Here is a 1,210-nt window from a genome sequence, read left to right on the forward strand (position 1 = left end):
TCTGCTGCTGCTGCTGCAGCACCTGCTGCTGCTGCTGCTGCTGCTGCTGCTGCTGCTGTTGCTGCTGGGTACAGAGAGCAGCAAACTGCAGCATCTTATGCTGCAGCAGCTGCTGATTATGCAGCAGCTTAAGACGAAAGAAAACAGCAGCTAGCTTAGCGTTATCTATCCCCCCGAAGAAATGTATATTAAAACTTTTTGTTTTTCTTTTTCCTTCTTCTGTGTTGTATTGTACTCTCCATATATTTTTATTAAAATCTAAATATACACCCTCACAACCACTACGCCAACGAGAAGAGAATAATTTTATATTATTTTTTGTTTTTATTTCTCTGCATGTTTTATATAAATATAATAATAATATAGATGAAGATATACGACCTAATGAATATATTATTGATTCGGGGACACATACAAGCAAAGAGGAGAGATGGCGAGGGAAAGAAGAAGAAGAAGAGACAGAAGAAGAGGAGACAGAGGGGGGAGAAGAAGAGACAGAAAGAGAAGAGGAGACAGAAGAGGAGACAGAAGAGGAGACAGAAGAAGAGGAGACAGAAGGAGAAGAGACAGAGAGAGAAGAGGAGACAGAAGAAGGAGAGAGAGAAGAGACAGAGAGAGAAGAAGAAGAAGAAGAAGAGACAGAAAGAGGAGAAGAAGAGAGAGAAGAAGAGGAGACAGAAAGAGAAGAAGAGACAGAGAGAGAAGAAGAGACAGAAGAAGAGGAGACAGAAAGAGAAGAAGAGGAGACAGAAGAAGGGGAGACAGAAGAGGAGACAGAAGGAGGAGAGAGAGAAGAGGAGACATATAGAGAAGAAGAAGAAGAGACAGAAGAGAGAGAAGAAGAGACAGAAGGAGAAGAGACAGAAGAGAGAGAAGAAGAAGAGACAGGGAGAGAAGAAGGAGAAGGAGAAGGAGAAGAGGAGACAGAGAGAGAAGAAGAGACAGAAGAAGAGACAGAAGAGAGAGAAGAAGAGACAGAAGAGACAGAAGAAGAGACAGAAGAGAGAGAAGAAGAGACAGAAGAGACAGAAGAAGAGACAGAAGGAGAGACAGAAGAGGAGACAGATAGAGAAGAAGAAGAGACAGAAGAAGAAGGGGGAGGGGGAGAGACAGCAGGGAGAGATAAAGAAGAAGAAGAAGAGGCGGGGGGCAAGGGGGGGGATGATGGTGGTGATGCTGCTGCTGCTGCTGCTGCTGCTGCTGCTGCTGG

The 1,210-nt window shown here is 44.3% G+C and overlaps 1 protein-coding gene across 1 annotated transcript in view; it reads left to right on the forward strand.

The window, feature by feature from the left end:
- Positions 1-1,210, forward strand: part of EMH_0066150 (uncharacterized protein) — a gene marked incomplete at both ends in the record, with an annotated part of 1,606 nt that overhangs the window by 141 nt on the left and 255 nt on the right. Inside the window, 2 exons of the mRNA XM_013498470.1 lie at positions 1-68; positions 419-1,170. Coding sequence (XP_013353924.1) covers positions 1-68; positions 419-1,170 — 820 coding nt within the window. The remainder of the gene's footprint in view (positions 69-418; positions 1,171-1,210) is intronic.

This window comes from Eimeria mitis, genomic scaffold, assembly GCF_000499745.2.
Source record: "Eimeria mitis Houghton genomic scaffold, Emh_scaff3444, whole genome shotgun sequence".
Lineage (NCBI taxonomy): Eukaryota > Apicomplexa > Conoidasida > Eucoccidiorida > Eimeriidae > Eimeria > Eimeria mitis.